The 18,296-nt window shown below is 40.4% G+C and overlaps 3 protein-coding genes across 3 annotated transcripts; 1 reads left to right on the top strand and 2 right to left on the bottom strand.

Annotated features, from left to right (window-relative positions):
- The first annotated feature begins 525 nt into the window (after positions 1–525).
- LOC113129972 (dnaJ homolog subfamily C member 16-like) lies at positions 526–9,127 on the top strand. Its single transcript, XM_026306252.2, has 15 exons — positions 526–977; positions 1,133–1,199; positions 1,655–1,800; positions 2,225–2,400; positions 3,345–3,529; positions 3,623–3,727; positions 4,244–4,402; positions 4,714–4,844; positions 4,928–5,105; positions 5,327–5,509; positions 5,658–5,734; positions 6,023–6,103; positions 6,348–6,437; positions 6,918–7,088; positions 7,324–9,127. Exons 1-15 carry the CDS (start codon positions 790–792, stop codon positions 7,802–7,804), a joined length of 2,418 nt encoding a protein of 805 aa, XP_026162037.1. The 5' UTR covers positions 526–789; the 3' UTR covers positions 7,805–9,127.
- On the bottom strand, positions 9,112–12,250 carry LOC113129974 (cytidine deaminase-like). The gene is made up of 5 exons (XM_026306256.2): positions 12,120–12,250; positions 11,696–11,944; positions 10,357–10,468; positions 9,925–9,982; positions 9,112–9,627 (listed from the first exon to the last, which is right to left on the bottom strand). The coding sequence occupies exons 2-5, from the start codon at positions 11,877–11,879 to the stop codon at positions 9,502–9,504; spliced, it is 480 nt and encodes a 159-aa protein (XP_026162041.1). The 5' UTR covers positions 11,880–11,944; positions 12,120–12,250; the 3' UTR covers positions 9,112–9,501.
- Positions 12,251–13,105: 855 nt separating this feature from the next.
- Positions 13,106–17,345, bottom strand: LOC113130383 (trypsin-like). Its single transcript, XM_026306964.1, has 6 exons — positions 17,268–17,345; positions 16,616–16,678; positions 16,280–16,430; positions 15,918–16,059; positions 14,869–15,126; positions 13,106–13,400 (listed from the first exon to the last, which is right to left on the bottom strand). The coding sequence occupies exons 2-6, from the start codon at positions 16,668–16,670 to the stop codon at positions 13,251–13,253; spliced, it is 756 nt and encodes a 251-aa protein (XP_026162749.1). The 5' UTR covers positions 16,671–16,678; positions 17,268–17,345; the 3' UTR covers positions 13,106–13,250.
- Positions 17,346–18,296: the final 951 nt, after the last annotated feature.

The following is an 18,296-nucleotide window of genomic DNA, read 5'->3' as shown; positions in this document are numbered from 1 at the left end:
CATCATGTAGAAGCTTCTTATTGCCATGCGTAAACGCGGGCGCCATGTTGGGACGGAAAGGTGACGCCTTCAAATGCATGTATGTGTGTGAAGGATTTTATTTTAACCCAATTAAAATCATCACGACTCACGGAACTGATTTTCCAGCTTTTGGGTTTTTTTACGATTCCCAGAAATCTGTTTTTAATAAAGAATACTTAAATTAAAAATGCATTTTTTTTAATATTAAAACACCACAATCTATCTATCTATCTATTTAGTGTGTAACAGGTATATACATATATGCAGACAATGAAACCAGACTTACATTTATATCCCCCTGAAAATAAAATTAAGGAAAAATTACTGCATTTATAGAAACATTTTTTATTGGCACTAACTTTGCAAAGATTATCAGGAAATATAAAAACTGAGGTGATCACTCCTTCATTAAACATTTTTTGCATTTCTTCGATTATTAAACCACCCGCAACACAAGCGTCTGGTGTTTTCTACCGTACCAATATGGCGGCGTGTGAGACGCATCCAGCAGCCCCGATGTGGCATCTACGTGCTTACGTCTATGCTCCAGCATAAACGTTAGCTAACAAATAGTCTCCTCGTAAAAAATATAGTATCTCGTCTGCACTGAAGCCAAATATCGATGAAGCCAGCAGAGCCGCTATGTAAGCTCTTAGCCTGATGTGCATGTCCGTTGAGCAATAGCTTCGTAGCGTCATCTTAGCGCTACTTTACCGGGCAGCTCGTTAGCTAAGTGACGGTAACGTTGGACGAGGACAGTGGCCAGAGATGACTGTTAGGACACCGAGCCGACATCCTCGGACATGTTCACTTTTACTCGCCGTCTTTCTGCTGCTGCTCAGTGTTCAAGTGGGGGAAGCAGCTGCCGAGTATGACCCCTATAAGGTCTTGGGTGTCAGCCGGAGCGCCAGTCAAGCAGAAGTCAAAAGGGCATACAAGACCCTTGCCAGAGAATGGTGAGTGACCCACCGAGTCCAGTTATTTATCACAGCACACTGTGGTGCTTGTTACATTTAACACATCACAACATGCTCTGATTTAAGCTGTTAAACACGACGCCCCTTTCTATCCCTGTATGAACCTACCTGTGGTTTGTGATGCTGCTTTTTAGGCATCCAGATAAGAACAAAGACCCTAAAGCTGAAGACATGTTCATCAAGATTTCTAAGTCATATGAGGTGGGTGCAAACGTACTGGACTAAGTGTGTCCAAACCCGACCACCAAGAGGGCAGAGACCTAGACTTATTAAACTATTTCCATTCCCTGTTTCATGTTTACACAGATATTTAAGTGTCTAAAGTTTATGTCAAAGTGGCTTTGACCAACAAATGCTGCAAGAAAACACACAGATGTTAAGTAAATGATTTAAACAATAATGTTGCAAGGCTGGGAAGGTAATGAGGTCGAATTTACTTAATAAAAAATCCCCTGGGAAGATCACATGACCATTTCTCTTAGTATTTCAAGTAGAAGTGTTAAAAGAAACACTGATCTATTTCACAGAAGCTGCGGCCGACACCTGTGGCAAACAGAAGTTATGTTTCACTTTCTGAATCATGATGTCTCTGCAGTGGCTACAACATTAATAGCACCGTCCTCTCACTGCTGCCTTTCACCCTGTTTTGGGTACAGATTTTATCTAATGAGGAGCGAAGGTCGAACTTCGATCGCTATGGGCAGATGGATGAAAACCAACCCTTTGGTCAGTCGCAGCATCATGGATTCCGCGGCTTTCACAACAGCTTCTATTTTGATGAGTCCTTTTTCCATTTCCCCAGGTAACTAGTCCATTTCACAACATGTCTTTGTTGACTTTTGTTTGTAAATATTTATTTCCTAGCAGGCTATGGTTATTCCACAGTGAGTGGTGCATGTTGCTCACCTCATTATGTTCTTGTTTGGTTATTGACAATCATGCTAATAAAAATGTGCCTATGTGATTATTTACAGTAAGTTACTGTCCTTGTATAATAAAGTCCTCTAGTGAAGTTAGTGATTCAATTGGTCAGCCACACTTTACTCATTAAACTGGTACTCTTTTCTTTGATTATTGAATTACTGCCTCTGCTTGGCATCTGCTCCGAGATTTACAGTGAGTGAACAGATGCTCCATACAGCTGTGTCTCAGGTCGTGTCCTGGCAGCACCCTGTAGACTAAGTCCAACTAAAAGCCTCACTGTCTTGTTTCTGACCCTCCTCCAGGTCAAGGGACTTTGCAGACAGCAAGTACCTGCTTCACCACGCTCAGTTTAACAGCGATGTCCTTCCAGACAGCCACAAGAGGCCCTACCTAATCAAAGTCACCTCTGAGTGGTGCTTTGCCTGCATTCACATTGAGCCCGTGTGGAAGGAGACGGTGCAGCAGCTCGAGCCACTGGGTAAGCCTGCTGTCAATACCAGTCAATCCCTAACACACACTCAGCCGTGGGGTTGGTTTCCCTAAAAGCGTCATCATGAGGTTTCTGTTTGCTCAGATACAGGCCGTTAGGACAAATGTAATTCTGACTGTTGAGATGCTTCCCAGAGCCTGTTATTTTTAAATTATTCATTGGGATTTATTTGTTCTTCTTGGTTTTCTTGAATAGACTGTAAAGCCGACAGAGAAATCTCAGTCCTGTGTAACAGTTGTCTGGCACTGGAGATGAATTTAAAGTTGCTGAGTTATTTCTGCCAGTGAGAAGTAGAGTGTTCCCAGTCTCCTTGAGGTTGGGTCTGTAATAGTTTAGCATCACACAGTGGCCTGTCATGCCTTGCCCACCTCTGCTCAGCTTTATTAAGTTGTTCAAAAAAACAATACACAGACAACACTTGTTTATTTGTGGCAGGTTCAAAATTAGCTTTAACCATTTTTCTCTGTTGCTTTCTTACACAGTGGTATGAGAGAGACAGGATGTTGTGAGAAACTAAAAACAGATGTACACTATGAATATTTTATGAGCCTCACCCATTAGCCAGTTGTTCACTAATTTCAAAGACACAAGTAAGAATCTTGGATTGGTTCTCCTTACAGACTTTCAGAGTGACTGTTTCACTACAGCTGAACAGTGGATACTTGGGGAAGGAGAATATTCATTTTTAAAAAAGGATTCACAACTGCAGAGGTTGCTGTTTACAACTAGACCTTTAATCTGACCTGTTCCTACCTGAGATGAACAACATGCCTTATGATTTTACCTGTAAATGGGCACATTTTCTCTCAGATCTGTTTTCCACCTTTTTCAGAGTCCACACTTACTGTTTAGAGTTTATTTTTCACACAAGAGCCTGTCTTTTGCTGTACTGTGTCCGATATAATCGCAGTCAATTTTTGCTTTCACACCAGGTGTGGGGATTGGCGTTGTGGACATGGGTTATGAGCGTCGCCTGGCCAACCAGCTGGGAGTTCACCGTGTTCCCTCCATCATTGGGCTGCTGAACGGCAGGGTGACCTTATTCCACCAGGCTGTGGTACGAGAGCACCTGCAACAGTTCATTGAGGATCTGCTGCCCCACAGACTGGTGGAAAAGGTAACCACAACTAACTGCTCTTTTAAGGTAGCCAGTTTCAATGTCATTTAGCAGGATCATTCAACAGTGATCAAATTCCCATTGTTTCTCCAGATCACAGATAACAACTACCTGGCTTTTCTGGATAGTTGGCAGGTGGAAAATAAACCTAGTGTTCTCTTGTTTGACCAAGTTCCCATTGTTCCTCTGCTCTATAAGGTAAGCAGTTTATTCATGCACACACATATGCACAAAAGTGGGGCACTAATTAAACTATTACAGTAAGCAGCAAAGAGAGTTGTGTAGTCTGGCTCTTAAAGCAAATTCATAGGTTTTTGTTTTTTGTGAAATGCCTTGAGATGATTGTATTGTGATTTGGCACTATGCAAATAAAATACATTGAATTGAATGGACTATTTTGAGATCTGGTGCTGTGGACTATTTGCAGCACATGATAGCTGATAATCCCCAACAGCAACTGTAGACACATCTGTGAAAGCAGCGGTTTCTGCTTATTTCTTTTTTCTGTTTACCATTGATTCAAAAGTTCCTCTGTAATACAATGAATGTATCCTTTATCCTGTAAGTAGATTTCTATAATGCTAATAAATAGATAGTGATAGAGGAAGTATTAAGATAGAGACAGATAGAAACAGTTTCTGTTTGCCTTGAACATTTCTCTTTCACATCCACTTCTTTATTTCAATGCATTTAATTATTCACTTAAATCTGCAGTTAACAGCGTTTGCCTTTAGAGACTATGTGCGTTTTGGCTTCGTGGACCAGGGTGACCCTCAAAACACACGAATACTGCAGCAATTCAACATAAACACATACGCTCCCACCATGCTGCTATTTAAAGAGGACACAGAGAAGCCTGTTGACATCATCCAGGTATAGCCTGTACACCCTGCAGCCTAGATCACTGCTTCCTTAGTGATGAAATAGTTTTTTCTGCTATAACAGAACATTAAGGCTGGATTGAAACATGTTTTGCAGCTTTAAAGGTGATGCCTTAATCATATTTGGTATTTCTCTGACAGAAAGTGACCCCTTCATGTTTTTTTAAGTCTTATTTTTTGTATATTAATTGTTAAATTATTAAACACTTTTATATGATTTCTTGTTATTTTTCCAAATGTTTCACACCTACTCTACTTAACTTTGTCCTGACTTTTCTCTCTCTCTCTCTCTCTCTCTCTCAGGCCAGAGGGATGAAGCGTCAGATCATGGATGAGTTTGTCTCCAACAACAAGTTCCTGCAGGTTCCACGACTCGTCAACCAGCAGCTTTTTGATGAGCTGTGTCCTGTCAAGCAGTTCCACCGACGCCGGAAGTAAGACATTATATGAGCATGACGACAGAACAGGGGGAGGAGCATTACAGCTTTTTCAACTGATATGTGTGAATGGTTCCCAGGTACTGTGTACTGCTGATCACAGGGGAGGACCAAGCCTTTCTTCCAAGCAATAAGGCCTTCCTGGACTTTGCCACAGCTAACAGCAAAGAGGTGCTTCGGTTTGCATATGTCTACCAGCGCCAGCAGCAGCCTCTCTGTCAAGCACTGCTCCACAGTCAAGTTTCACTCACACCTCAGGTCAGTCACAGAAACGCACACACATGCAAACGGATATTCTGCACACTGGTGCCGTAAAACAGACCTCAGGTTTCTGTCTGTACGCAAACATCAAGGAGAACACAAGGAAATGGAGATTATATCAGATAAACAGGAAATGCTCATAATTTGATATGAATCCAATTATATATATGCTGCAAGTTTCAATTTCCAGTGCAAGTGTTCTTCAACACCACTAACAGGTGGTGATTCTGGAGAGACGGAGCCAGGCTGGTAAGGTTATGTACCGCTCTGTGAATGGTGGCTGGAACGGCAGTGAAGAAGACAAGTATCGCCTCCATGAACATCTGGAGCTCCTTCAGAAAGACCCAGCCTACCTGAGCTCAGATGCCACCCTGCCAGAACTCAACAACGAGATGGCCCCTGTAAGTCACAGCAGACATGCACTCACCCCAGCTTGAGACCACCTGGTTGGTTCTGTACAGACATGCACAAAGGAATCTGAGTATGATGTTTTAACTGGATTTTTTCTTTCTTGTTGCTATTGCTTTTTTATTTTTAATCTCTCATCAGATTTTTATTATTCGGTGGGTGAATGCTGCCTGTGATTACATTCTTCAGATATATGATGACCTTCTCTACTCAAACTGGTAAGATAACACTCACCTAGGACAACTACTGCATTTAGTGCAAAAAGAACTTATGCAGAAAAGGGTAATGCCCTTTTTTGATTTTTGTTATTTATCAGAGGCTGAATCATGTTTCTGCAACACAGCCACATACAGTTCTTGGTGGAGGCTCTGCATTTACACATACAGAGTCATGGTTGTGCACCTCCTCAGAAATGTGAACTGCATGTAGTAATTTTATTGGTTGACACAGGCTACTTTGCATTTTCTCCTAAATATAATAAATCTCAATATTTTGTCTCTCTAAAGGCGAGAGATGATGCCCATCTTGTCACTGATCTTCTCAGCTCTCTTCATACTCTTTGGTACCGTCATCATCCAGGCCTTCAGGTGAGAGACATTTAGTCTGAGAAATTACATTCAGGTGGTTACACATTTGACTTTAAATGTCTTGGATTATAAATATCAGATACCAAAGAGTTTTACAATAGAAATTTGCTATTTGACATTAGTCTAACTCTTCTCCTGCCTTTGAGTCCACTTGAGCCAAACACTGGCTGACAGTGTTGCCCCAAAAGGGCTCAGAGCTTTGGGCATCCACACTGATGGTTTCCTTAGCATGGTCTATTTTCAGCGAGCCAGGTGAAAACAAACCCCAGAAGCCCAAACCGAAGGAGCAGTCGCAAACTGAGGATGATGCATCAAGTAGAACAAGTACTTCAAGGTGATGTAGTGACCTTAAGCAGACACAAGATGGACACATAAGAAAAGCCACAACCAAAAGCTAATTTGACTTTAACAACTTGGCTATACCCAAAATGTGTAGCATGTGTTCTGAATTTTTACAGTCTGAAAAGATGGATTTAAAAACCATCTTACAGTTGAATGACTTTGTATGCATATGTCAGGACTATGTGGGTTTTGTGGTTTTTTTTCTAACCTAAACAAATCCTTGAGGAGTCAATAAATTCATGTCTTTATTGAATGAATGGATCAGTTGGCTCTTTTTGCCTGTATAAATAAAGTTCTCACATACCACGTGTGCATTGACAGAGTCATTCGTAGCTGTTACTTCCTGCATACTGTCCAAGAAGTGAAGCCATCCTAACACAACATACACAAAAAAGAATAAATCCACAGAAATTCAGTTCCCACATTTCTTATTACCTTTACCTTTGTCCATCTTTCCTCTTGGCCTGAGCAGTCGTCCTCCTAAGAAGGATTTTGTTGAAGTGACGGAGCTGACAGACATCACGTACACCAGCAACTTGGTCAGACTGAGGCCTGGCCACATCAATGTTGTGTTGGTGCTCACCAACGCCTCCAAGAATGCCTTGCTCAGGAAATTTGCCAAAGAGGTTTTCTCTTTCTCAGGGTAAGTGGTTGTATTAGGCTTAGTAGAAGTTTTAGTTTCTGTTACCTTTTTATTGTTTAATGTTTTCATTGTTTTATTTGTATCTCAATATAAAAGGGGGTGTAAAAACAGAGGGACCTTGAAATAATATTATTTAGTTTAGTATGTATGGGCTCCATTCAGGTGGACTGATGCACATTTTTCATTGAACTTTGCTTGTCCCGCCCATCAATCCCAAACCCCTTTGCCACCACAGGACTCAAACCCTCCACTTCTCTTTTCTCAACGCTGATAAGCACCGCCACTGGATGCCATCACTCTTTCACTCAGCCTCTGATGCCACAGATGGCCTCTCAGATGAAGATGATGAGTCTTCAGACTACACTGGCCACGTCCTGGCCCTTAATGGGCACAAGAGATATTTTTGTCTCTTTAGGCCTGTCTTTACAGGGGATGATCCCAACAGCTCCTCATCCGAGACCTCGTTCTGTGACAGAAGAAAGTCCCGGTCAAGGTCCAGGTCTAGCTCCCACTCAAGATCTCGATCCAGTTCCAGCGAGGATGGGTCCAGGCCTAAGAGAGCTTCCAGCAGGGCCACCAGCATAGAAGTCCATCATAAGCTCGACAAGCTGGGACTGTGGATGGAGAGGCTAATGGAGGGTACCCTGCCCAGATTACATGTCCCTGTGTGGCCTTCGCTTGATGAAACTGCTAACACCTGCTCCATGGAGAGCTGAGGTCAAAGTAAGATGGTACCTGATGGTACCTGTTTGAGTGTTGCAGATCAATGTTGTAGTTTTCAAATGATCCACTTTTGTTTTGCATAGGTACACAATGCCACCACAGTGACAAGCAGTTTACACAGTCTTTTTTATTTTATGTGTTATTATGTGGTGGAGATGGAAAGCAGTGGCTTAGATCAACCTTTAAAATGCCCTTATGTGCATCTTTAAGACATGTGGCAAATGCATGAGTTTGAGCTGTGTGACAGCACTTAATGCTTTTGTTTTGAGACACAAGGTGCTAAATAAGGAGAAACCCCATAGGAAAGAACAGCAAAGTAGATCTTCTACTTCTTCTGCTGTACAATATGAGTCTGTTGCATATTAAAGTCATGTTGTTAACTGGCTACAATTCTTTGAGGTATTTTCCTCTTTTAACTTTATTCTCTGCACATTCATTAGGTGAAGTCACACAGCATGGGATAAACATATGTTTTGCAGTACTGTTAACCATCTAGAGCCTGAGCAGATTTTGACAGTTACAGGGCCCTGTCATGAGTCTAACCCTTGACATTATGTCCCACTGACGGAGAATTTTACTTTGTGCGTTCGGATCGTCACATGGGCTTTCGTTGGAAGCAGGTAAATATGAGTTTAAATGAGGCTTACAGACTCAGCCATTTGCACTGAATTTCTAAATAATTGGTTTAAATTAAGTTTTGGTAACTTCAGTTGAGCTTGGGTATTGTCTTTGTCATGTTATTGTAGATCAAACAGAATCAGGAACAGATAGCAGCTTATTCATACCACATCAGTTAATCTCTATATGTTATTAAGGGCATTTCTGCTTTTCTACACAGAGCAATTTGCCATGTCTTCCTGCTTATTTAATGATGCTGCAAGCCAAGTTTGAATTCTGAATATGTTAAATATGATTTTGGGCAGGCGATATGCTTCCTTTTTGCCTTTAGAGTTTCTTCTCTGAGGTTTACTTCACTTATTTTTTTAGAATTGCCTCAATCAGGGAGAAATGATAAATCCTACCATACTGTACTTGCCCTTTTTAATTCTATCCCCGTAAAACTCTGTATATGTTACTGCATGGAATAAGTAGTCCTAAAATCACTAATCACTGTTTAATGAATTTGCACTGGCAACCAAAATGCTTCACCCCTTCTGTGTCCCTTTAATCTGGAATAATTTTGCTGCTCAACAAATACTGATTTCAGTACATTGTATTACTGTACTTTTCAATTAATATTATTTTTCTTCTATGTTCTTTGTTTAGGTCCATAAATGAAGTGTAACTTATTAAAAGAAAATGCTTTTAAGAATTTATTTACTAAATTGTGTGGATATATTTTTGCTTAGATATGTCACAGTCGTTCATTCTTCTTTAATTACCGTAAATGTTTTTTCCTACAGCACAGCATACAGTATGTTAATGTAAGTAAATAGATCACCAATGAAAGCTCTGAATTTTCTAGCTAACAGTCCAGCAATCAGCTTGATTTTGTGTTTTTAAACACCCAGTAAATACAGAGTAAAATGTGCCGCATGTTAGCAGATAACATAATTACAAATATTCAACAGAAATATTATTGCACATCGATTCGTGAACATGTTTAGCGTGAGCATTAAGCACATTGCGCTTCAGAGAACCAAAAGCATGTTCTGTGGTACAGACACGTTACTCATTATTGCCTTCATTATTACTGAGGCACTTTCTTCATGGACAGGTCGTCAGGTCCAAAGGAGACGGGCAGCAGCTCCTCCACCGTCATCTTCTGGTATTTGCCATCAGGCTTTGACATGTACACATCCCAGTTTTTCCCAAACTGTGGAGAAAGTGAGAAAACAAAAGAAATAACTCCTAGTGGCTACATGCATGTGTAAAACAACTCTCCTCAAAAGCCATTTATACTGATAGCACAGAGGATATTCATTCAAAACATTGGAGAGTAAAAAATAACGTATCCCCAGTTATGTTTCACCCCCCACCAATACAAATCAGTGAAAATATGACAACACTCTTAAGAGGCAAAACCTCCTGGAAGATAATATTTACAGTGACATAAACAAATTTGTACATTACTAGAATAAAACTGCTAAACCAAGACAAGCTGAGCTGATACCTCTCTCATGAACTGCCTGCAGGCACCACATGGGGAGATGAACTGGTCACTCATGTCACTGCAAAACACAGAAGTGAGAAAGGTCTGTGTTTTCAAAGCGGTACTCAGGTATCATTATATAAGGATAATGACCACACATCACAGTGTTTCTGTGATAAATATTTTAATCACACTTTAGGTTTCCCTGTTGTTTTAAACACATTTGTGCTCTGTCCAGCAAATGTTACTGCTTCACTCATCGAAAAGTTTTTTTGCCACACTTATCAGTCAGCTCAACATAAGTTTCTAAAACTTGTGTTCTGAGAAGTCATGAGATAAGTTTGACTCAGTTTGGAAAAATTCTGGAGTGTGACTTATTTTGTAATATAGGATCAATGACCATACAGCTGCAGGATAGAAATTAAGAGACTATTAGTCAATGATGGACTTTACCTGGCAATTGCAATGGCCTTGAAAACATTGTGGCCTTCTGACACCGCCTTTGAAAGAGCAGTCCTTTCAGCACATATACCCAGGTTGTAACATGCATTCTCCACATTGCAACCTGCCAACAAAAAAATTAAGTCATCTGCTAAAATTAAACCTTTACTCTGTACTCTCTCTCTCATATATATATATATATATATATATATGTATGTATGTATGTATATATATATGTATGTATGTATATATATACATACTGGACAGGCCTTTTTTATATGTCACAGACAGTGTGACACTAAAAATTTAGATAGTTGTTAGTTGTTACTGCTTAAAAATCATCTGAAGGAGTCAGATGTGTTATGATCTGATATTTGTGTTCAGTGATCCTTCTTGAAACCTCATAACGATTAGTCTATAAAGTTTTTCTTAAAAACACCCATAATGACCCGAGTGGCTTCAGACACGGCCATATGAAACATGACTGTAAACATTCAGAAACTAGAATGAAGCCAGGATCGGTTAGGATCACTGATAAGCCCAACACAGCTCACATTGTGCTTTTAAACAACTGCGTTTTCGCTTTAAGCGTGCGCGCTCCTGCCGCAGCAGGCAACACACTGCGTAACACCTTGACCGTCTCCTGCGTGGAAAACAGCTTGTTTTGATGAACTCTGGACGCAGCTTGTCCAACTGACTGTGGTTGTAAAACGCATCGAACGTGTTTTTCGAAACAGACTTCATTGTTCCAAGAAGTCGGAATATGTTTATATATATATATATATATATATATAATTTTTAATACCTCGGCAGTGGGATATCTGCTGTCACCGACCCTGCACCTTTCAGATAGGTGGTCCCGTTAGGCTGTCATATGGAGAAAGTGTACACGTGTACACGCTTGAAATACCTGCGAGTACTCGTTTATGACAATTTGTAACGTCCACACCCATGTGGCATGTTTGCACTGAGTGGATGAGATAAACGGTATTAAGAGAAATGAAGTAATCTTGTAGTAAAAGTAATCAGTAATCTTGTAGTAAAAGTAATCAGTAACAGGTATTGTAGGTACAGATGCAGATATAAATATAACCTATACATTTCTTCCTCTTCCTCTACTGTTGTACTAGAAGTATTTATGAAGTCAGCCCCAGGTTTACTGCTTTCAGTTGGATTTGCTGATAAATGAAGCATTGGAAAAAGTACATTTTGCTGAATAATAACCATAATAAGAATATAAGCTATTCAGCATTAATCCTGGACTGTCCAATGAAAAACAGATGTGGACTTTATGTTTGTCAAAGCACTCGTACTAAGTATTTAACAATGCAGAGTTTCACGTGTACTGTACCTGTGAAGATATTGTTGTCTTGGGTCAGAACAGCAGCTCCCACTCTGAATTTGCTGTAGGGACAGTAGGCCTTCGTCTTTGCCTGGTGAGACTGTTGGATCAGATTTGCGACTGTCTCCAGGGGCAAGGCCATACTTCTTGTTGGGGTTTGTAAGGCTGTGTAGTCAGTGGTGCATGAGTCCATTGTGACTCAGCTTTATAGGTGAATGTGGCAGACGGAAGGCGGAGGTGTGACAGCCAGTCCCTTTTCTGGAAGGCAAATATGCACAATTGGAGGCGGTTTTATTTCTGCTCGTAACTTGTGAACTTGTACACACGTGTAACTTGTGAACTTGTACACACTTGGATGTATCCATTAGGAATTATTTCTGTTTTTTACTCACATCCTTCATAGTTTGGATGTGTACCTGTTAAATCTTCCTACCTGAAGATGACTGTGGATGAGCTGCTGCCTGTCTCCTGGGATTAGTGTTTTTAGACCTGGGTCCTTAGTATTCCTTAACTTGTCCATGCTCATAGTTGGGGTTTCTAAGCCTGTATGTAGTCAGTGGATGAGTCTGTTGTAGCTCATTTCTAAAGGTGAATGTGACAGAGGGAAGTTGGATACGGTGCAGTTAACATGCCGTCATTGCACAATTGGAAGTGGTTTTATTTCTACCAGACCTTGTAAATTGTTTTGCAGAAATGATTTTGAAAATGAGAGTCAAACAGCTTATGTGTTGATATGTTATAGTTAAGGCAGCATGGTGGCTTAGTGGTTAGCACTGTTGCCTCACAGCAAGAAGGCCCCAGGTTTTCTAACCTGTCAGGGCCCTTTCTGTGTGGAGTTCACATGTTCTCCCTGTGCTTGTGGGGGTTTTCTCCAGGTACTCTGGTTTCCTCCCACAGTCCAAAAACATGTATGTCAGGTTGATTGGTGACTCTAAATTGCCCATAGCAGTGAGTGTGAGTGTGTGAGGTTGTTTGTCTCTATGTGGCCCTGTGATGGACTGGTGACCTGTCCAGGGTGGACCCCTGCCTTCCACCCAAAGAGAGCTGGGATAGGCTCCAGCAGATCTCTGGGACCCTGGTTAGGAATAAGTGGGTATAGATGATGGATGGATGTTATAGTTGACCAAAAACAGAAGCAACTGTGTGTATAAATATGTATCTTTATTGTCCAGTTTCACTTTGAGTTCAGTGTGAGTTGAGAAACAGAGGTGTTCCCTGAAATGGGTTAGGTCCATAATCACATCAGTCACATGAGGAAAACACTAAAAACATAGTTGTGTTTACTTTCTTACACTTTGAGCCTTACGTTTTAAAGGGTAAGCAGCATGCAACTGCAGACTTGCTTTCTAAACGGCTACATGCACTTGCAGTGGGGACTTCCCAGACTGCAGCGGGCCAGGACTTTCCAACTGTTGGCGCTTTTCAAGGGTAGAACCAGTTTGAGCCAGTCTTACTTTTGGCTTTGCAGGCGGCGAAGTATTCTCTGCCCCCCTCTGGTGAGAGGATTCATTGAAATCTTCATCATGCTAGAATCTCAGATGAGCTGTTGTTAGAGAGAGTCTCATTAGCTGTTTTGGGTGACCCAGTTGATCCACGTGAGGTAGTTTCTCACCTTGGTGTAGACACCAGGGTAGTAAGCATAACCGCAGCCGATGCCCCAAGACACAATACCCTCAAGTTTACCATCACAGACAAGAGGTCCTCCTGAATCACCCTGAGGATGTAAACATTAAAAGAGGTTTGCATCAGGTAGATATGACACATTTTAATGTCAAATTAAAGTCTGACATGAAAATCCAATGTTTCTAAGGTTTCCAGCTTATCTAAGCTGTGTGCTTGTTTTTGGTAGCATGTTTGCAAAGTAATAAGAAGTTTCAGTCCTGTGTTTTGGATTTTTGTGGTGGGGTTTAACATTGTCTAGAATTGAATTATTTCACCATCTCATTATATTATTGGAGTAAAAAGAACGGTTGCAGTGAGGCAACGTGACCTCAAATGAAAGAAAGACTCGTACAAAGTTGCGAAACTGAATTTTGAAAACACTTCTTGATTTGTGGGGGGTTGTTGGGCTGGGCAGATCTTGCCATGGATTTTTCTGGCGCGATTTAACAGTAAATAATACTGTAGAGATGGCTGCCCTCATGTGACATCTATTTAAAACTGTACATGGTTAGAATTGAATTCACGGCTTGTTTCAACAAAAACAAAGGTATCTTATAATGAGAATGACTATTGGACGTGAATTTATCTGGTGGTTGGGAACACAACACCAGAAGAATAATGTTTCTAAGTTTGCCAGCTGTTTAAGGAAATGTGTCAGTGTTGTGTTCCTGCTAATGGACAAAAAATCATTATCTGCAGCTTTAATAGGATCAGAAAAATGAACATGAATGTAAAAAGGATGTGGAGGCGGGGCATCTCTAAGATGGAAGTTGTGGTTAGATGGTTTGAGTTGGTTGCATCAGATGCGTGTGTGTGTGTGTGTGTGTGTGTGTGAGGGTGTGTGTGTGTGTGTGTGTGTGTGTGTGTGTGTGTGTGTCTGGCTGGCTCAGAGACAGAGACAGTGTGCAAATGGCACAGCTGGAATTATTCTGGCAGTGTTTGGCATTTAGGAGGTGAGGAGCAGAGGAGAGTCTTCTTCCCCTGCCAACAGCAACACAGGAAGAGCTGCTAGCCAGAGCAGGAAGGCTGCTGACAACGACACTGACTCACTCAGCAGCGTGACCACAAACCAGAGAGAGAAAGACTTATACAAAATTCAAAAACTGAATAAAAAGTGTTGAAAACGTGTGTTTGTTGAGGTGGGCAGATGTTCCCATGGTAACATAAGGATGGTTACAAAGTAATAAGTTTCAGTCCTGTGTTTTGAAGTTTTGTTGTGGGGTTTGTGGTGCAATTTAATAATAAATGATACTTTAGAGACGACTGCCCTAATGTGACATCTCATTAAAACTGTACATGTTAACATTACATTTAAAACACACACACATGCTACTGTTTTTCTGTAGTTGTGAGGAGCGTTCCTTATGCTCTTACCATAACCTTAACCATCACAGCTAAATGCCTAAACCCAACCCTAACCTTAACTTAAACCTAAATCTAGTCTTCACTCTGAAACAATAGTTTTAAAGAGGGATTTGCCCACACAGTGACATAGTCACACACACAGTTTTGCAGCTCACCTGACAAGAGTCTTTCCCACCAAAGAGCGAGCCAGCACAGATCATATTATCCGTGATCCCGAAGTAGTAGTAGGACTTGCAATTGGAGAAGAAGTTAATGTCCACAGACATCAGTACAGGTGACAGGGTGTAGCTGCTGAGCCAGGTCACACCCCAGCCGCTGACTGTGCAGCGGGCAAGGTCAGTCAAAGGGGGTGAGTCTGGGCTTGGCAAAGGGACCGGCTGGACCATGGTATTGATGACAGCTGGACGGTTCAACTAATCCATGGTGAAAATATCCATCAGCCAGACAACATAATATTCTGATACTGAATTGTATGCACACTGTTTATGTTCATTACAAAAGAACCTTCTACAATGTGAGTAACAAGACTATTGCTTCAAAATGACCTACTCTGCTGCTTTTATACTGACTCATAAAAACTGTATTAAAACACTGTATGAAACAGAATATGCTGAATAAAACAAGAACACATGAAATAGTTGTAGTAGTCTGTAGTCGTCTGTGATCAGTGAAAATAATCCTGAAGAACATTTAGGATTTTACGCTTTTTTATACATCTACTTTCAGGGGGAAAGGTTGGATTTTTGTTCCATTCATTTATACTGACATCCTTTGCAGATTCTAACCAAAGATATTATCAGCTAATGATTCATTGTTTAGTGAGAATAGTTCCTTCTTATTTAGTCATATTAGCCTCTATTTATATGGGAAATGCTTTTTTGGTATTTGACCAATGGCAGTGCTGGCACTAGATACCAGATTGAACGAATGATTTGTGTTTACCATAATATGATAAATTGTATGAAATGTGGAGAACAACATTACTATTATTTATATTCAGTGAATGTTGGTACAGCACGATATTAAACAACATTTTATGACATTTTCACCACTGTTTGTCTCAAAGTTGTGTTGCAGGTCATCACTGTCATGAATCTGTGGCCTGTGCCTGCAACTAGTTTCAGATCATACCCAGAATCACAGTCTTTGTATTCAATCATTATATGCATCAAAGCACAATGCCTATTCCTCAGCCATCCCTTACCTTAAGCAGCATGATATCATTGTCAAACGTCCAGGATTGGTACTGGTTGTGCCTGATGATTAAGGAGACATTAAACACCTGCTCAAAGCCCTCCACCTTGAGGATGTTGTGCTCATTCAGGACCACTTGGACCATATGACTCCTACAAGTAGAAGGCTAAGGTCAAAATTTTTGGGGTGATTACTTATTTACTATTATTTACACAATCAAACAGTACTTTCAAAGTCACAGATTATTCTAATATTCTTTGTACAATGTAGTGAGGTTGACAGGGAATGTCATGTGTTTCCATGCACAATCAGAAAATCTGGCCCTTGATTTACGGTGGCGTCTGCCATCGGTGTAAAAATGCAGTAACTTACGGTTTCCAGCAGTGGGCAGCAGACGCCACCCACTGTGTGTGGACAAGGATGCCGCCACAGAAGTGGTAGTTCATGAACCTGAGGGAGGCTTGATAATTGACGGAGTAGGGGTACACCTCAGCACCCCCAATAATTCTGTTCCCATACACACCTACAAACAGAGGAGGGGGTTTGTCAACACATTTCTTGTAAAAATATATTAAATTACCCAGTAACATAAAATTAGCTCAGAACTTTCTGTTTTTACTTATATATGAGGTCAGTCCTCTGTGATTAAAGTTTTAAAAGTTAAAAATATAGTATGTAAATGTTTTCTCAGATGCCGTTGTTCCTCACCTGTTACAACAATCAGAAGGAGCAATGAGAGGTGCCAGGATGGAGCTAGGTTCATCTTAGTGGCTACCAGAAAAAGGTAGAGTGTCAGAGACAGCACACTAGTAATAATGTCACATTTATATGTTGGTGTCATGAGAGGAAAAACATGGATCAAATTAAAAAAAAACCTGGCTTGTCTCTAATTTTTCTTAATGTACCTAAATGAAACAGGTAACGTAATGACTTTGTCTGAAGATATCGTGTTATCAAACAATTTGGACAAAAGAAACAAAAGGATGATGATAGACTTCACGCTCAACTTTAAGTTTCACCACACACCAAAATGTAAATGTTTCTAAAGGTCTTAAGCCAAATTTATAGCTATTTTCAATAATATATACATCAGTGTATGTTGAAACTTTAGCTTCTACAAGTAAGTTAATGATTATTTTACATGGGGGCAATTCATATTTATGACAATAATAGTTTATTTTAGGTTCCTCTCAAGTTAAATTATTTATTTCTACAAAGTTCAAGTTTCAAATGATTTATTTAACTTTTTTTTTTAATCTTTATAACCTGTTCTACCAACTGACATTTTTCCACTGTCCCAAAGCTAATTAAAAATAACACATAATCAAATTAAAATCCATTTAATACAAAATTGTCTCACCTTAACAAGAGTCACGTAAGAAAAGAGTCCAGCATCCACACTCTTACACACACACACTCTCACACACTGCTCTCATACCGGGACACTAATAGTTCAGCTTGAGAACTCCCAGGGCTCTTTTATGCTGTAACCATGTCTGTGACTCTCATTGTTCTCTGCCATTGTCTGCCAAATATCTAAATATCTCTTTCATGCATAGAAAACAGAGATTTTGACCTATTACAGAAAAAACAACAAAAAGCACCGCCTGATCTTTTATTATGGCTATTTTTCTAAGGGGTTTGGTCTCACAGATTCAGCCCATTGTGCAGTAGTGGGGACAAAGTGAAGCTCAACAGAGATGAAACCCAACAAGCCAGAGAAATGACAGAATATACTCTGTTGTTGCTGATGTTACAGCTGACAGGCCAAAAGCTTGTATGATGTCTGCATATGATATCAACTTAACAATATCAAAGCACTGTGGCATTGATTTTTTACTTGAATGTAGAAAAACATTTTCTTAACACAAGTAAATAAGAGTGGCTGAGCATGTCTTGCACTCATGTATGTAGATCTGTTGTACTTCTGCTTTCCCAAATAAAACATTAACATTTTTTGCCAAAAAGTTGTGAAATCAGTCCTGTAGCCTGGTCTGTGTTCATATGAGTAGTCCAATTGAGCAGGGATGCATTGTGTTGTAATTGCTGTCTCCAGCTTTTATCCTCTCCTGCTCTCTCCTATGCTTTCTCCCCAGGTGTGTCACTTTCATTTATGTTCACAGCAGGTATTTTTTCCACACCTGAGATGTTTGGTTTGTAACTTAAAGCCTCCATACAGTCAACACTCCCCAAAGAGTCATTTCATCGGTGATGGTGAAAGAAGATATTGTGCACAGCTCACCCTCAGGTGCAAAACTGAGGTAACAAACAGGATAGCTTCGCATGTGTGTCTGTATAGGTGTGAGACAGCCTTGCTCAAACCGTAATGTGCATTATGTACATTGTCAGTGGTGAGTCTGTGGTCATTAACAGAGACTTTTGTATTGAT

The sequence above is a fragment of the Mastacembelus armatus genome, chromosome 5 (assembly GCF_900324485.2).
Source record: "Mastacembelus armatus chromosome 5, fMasArm1.2, whole genome shotgun sequence".
NCBI classification, from domain to species: Eukaryota; Metazoa; Chordata; class Actinopteri; order Synbranchiformes; family Mastacembelidae; genus Mastacembelus; species Mastacembelus armatus.
Note: the sequence above shows the minus strand (reverse complement) of the source record. Positions and strands in the feature narration are given on the sequence as shown.

Bases quoted from the DNA above. Each gene is read 5' to 3' on its own strand.
- LOC113129972 (XM_026306252.2), top strand. From the start codon at position 790: ATGACTGTTAGGACACCGAGCCGACATCCTCGGACATGTTCACTTTTA. The intron at 3,530-3,622 runs GTAACCACAACT...TTGTTTCTCCAG, and splicing joins CCCACAGACTGGTGGAAAAG to ATCACAGATAACAACTACCT. The intron at 5,735-6,022 runs GTAAGATAACAC...GTCTCTCTAAAG, and splicing joins GACCTTCTCTACTCAAACTG to GCGAGAGATGATGCCCATCT.
- LOC113129974 (XM_026306256.2), bottom strand. From the start codon at position 11,879: ATGGACTCATGCACCACTGACTACACAGCCTTACAAACCCCAACAAGA. The intron at 10,469-11,695 runs GTACAGTACACG...TTTTGTTGGCAG, and splicing joins AGACAACAATATCTTCACAG to GTTGCAATGTGGAGAATGCA. The intron at 9,983-10,356 runs GTAAAGTCCATC...TGTGTTTTGCAG, and splicing joins AAGGCCATTGCAATTGCCAG to TGACATGAGTGACCAGTTCA.
- LOC113130383 (XM_026306964.1), bottom strand. From the start codon at position 16,670: ATGAACCTAGCTCCATCCTGGCACCTCTCATTGCTCCTTCTGATTGTT. The intron at 15,127-15,917 runs GTAAGGGATGGC...ACCATGGATTAG, and splicing joins ATGATATCATGCTGCTTAAG to TTGAACCGTCCAGCTGTCAT. The intron at 13,401-14,868 runs GTGAGCTGCAAA...TTACATCCTCAG, and splicing joins GTGGGAAAGACTCTTGTCAG to GGTGATTCAGGAGGACCTCT.